The sequence below is a fragment of the Limulus polyphemus genome, unplaced genomic scaffold (assembly GCF_000517525.1).
Source record: "Limulus polyphemus unplaced genomic scaffold, Limulus_polyphemus-2.1.2 Scaffold16115, whole genome shotgun sequence".
In the NCBI taxonomy this organism is placed as follows: domain Eukaryota; kingdom Metazoa; phylum Arthropoda; class Merostomata; order Xiphosura; family Limulidae; genus Limulus; species Limulus polyphemus.
In genome coordinates, this window is record NW_013681725.1 from 1 (window position 1) to 1,150 (window position 1,150).

The window sequence follows — 1,150 nt, forward strand, 5'->3', positions numbered from 1 at the left end:
CTACTAAAGATAATGTTATTTAAAAGGTGTATTATTATGGTTGTTACAGGTGACAGCTACTAAAGATAATGTTATTTAAAAGGTGTATTATTATGGTTGTTACAGGTGACAGCTACTAAAGATAATGTTATTTAAAAGGTGTATTATTACAGGTGTGACAGGTAACAGTTACAGAAGATAATCGTGAAGGGTATAACTGATAAGCACTGGTTATATTTTTTGAAATATAGTCTCTATTCATTCTAAATTATAACTATTGTTTAAACATAATATTTAGAAAATTAATTGTATGTTGTAAAATGCTTTTTTCATTGATTAAATCATCAGTGGTCAGCCGGAACTGTTCTACCACCAACCCTTGCCCAAAGAACCAAGAATGTGTCTTCACTGGCGTAGGTTATGGCTTCTGTATCTGTCCACATGGTTACACAATGGAAGCTAATGGTTACTGTAGAGGTACGGACCTTTCTGTGTGTACAAGTCTTAGCCAGATGCTACCGTCATAAGGACTCACTTTTGATTATTATAAAGAGTCACTGAAAATACGTTTTTTATATAATCTGTTCTTAACTCTCATGGTATGATATTTTTCTTGCAAATAAAATTAAGTTTATAGATGGTGACAAAAAAAAAAGTAGGTAGAAAGAAGAGCAAGTCGAGAACTTGCAAGATGACATTGTGGTTACAGGCGAACTTAATCATTTTATACATTCCATCTTTTTATTGATGCAAAATATAACCTTATTAAACAAAATACTGATAGATTATAAGATGATAGTCATTAAAAAGTAAAAGTAATGTTATTTTGATGGTATTTATAAATGAAAATAACCAAGGCCTCTCGTTCACCATTAAAATGTCTTTATAAACAGATATCAACGAATGTACTGAGATTGAGGATTGGGCTTTATGTGGGCCTAATGCCGAGTGCATCAACATCCCTGGTTCGTATGACTGTGTTTGTACCCCAAGTTACACTGGAAACCCTAAAAAAGGATGTTCTTTAATTAGTAAGTTATATCGTTGTCATCTGGTGCCTATTATCTTGTGTCTACATTTTACTAATCATGAAAATTGAACTACATAAAAGTGAAACATATTTATACCCCCTTCTGCATAGGTTAATTATTATTTTAATACTTTTGAAAAG

At 31.7% G+C, this 1,150-nt stretch overlaps 1 protein-coding gene across 1 annotated transcript in view; it reads left to right on the forward strand.

Moving 5' to 3' along the window:
- Positions 1-327: 327 nt before the first annotated feature.
- Positions 328-1,150, forward strand: part of LOC106477484 (latent-transforming growth factor beta-binding protein 1-like) — a gene marked incomplete at both ends in the record, with an annotated part of 2,768 nt that continues 1,945 nt past the window's right edge. Inside the window, 2 exons of the mRNA XM_022381052.1 lie at positions 328-456; positions 873-1,010. Coding sequence (XP_022236760.1) covers positions 328-456; positions 873-1,010 — 267 coding nt within the window. The remainder of the gene's footprint in view (positions 457-872; positions 1,011-1,150) is intronic.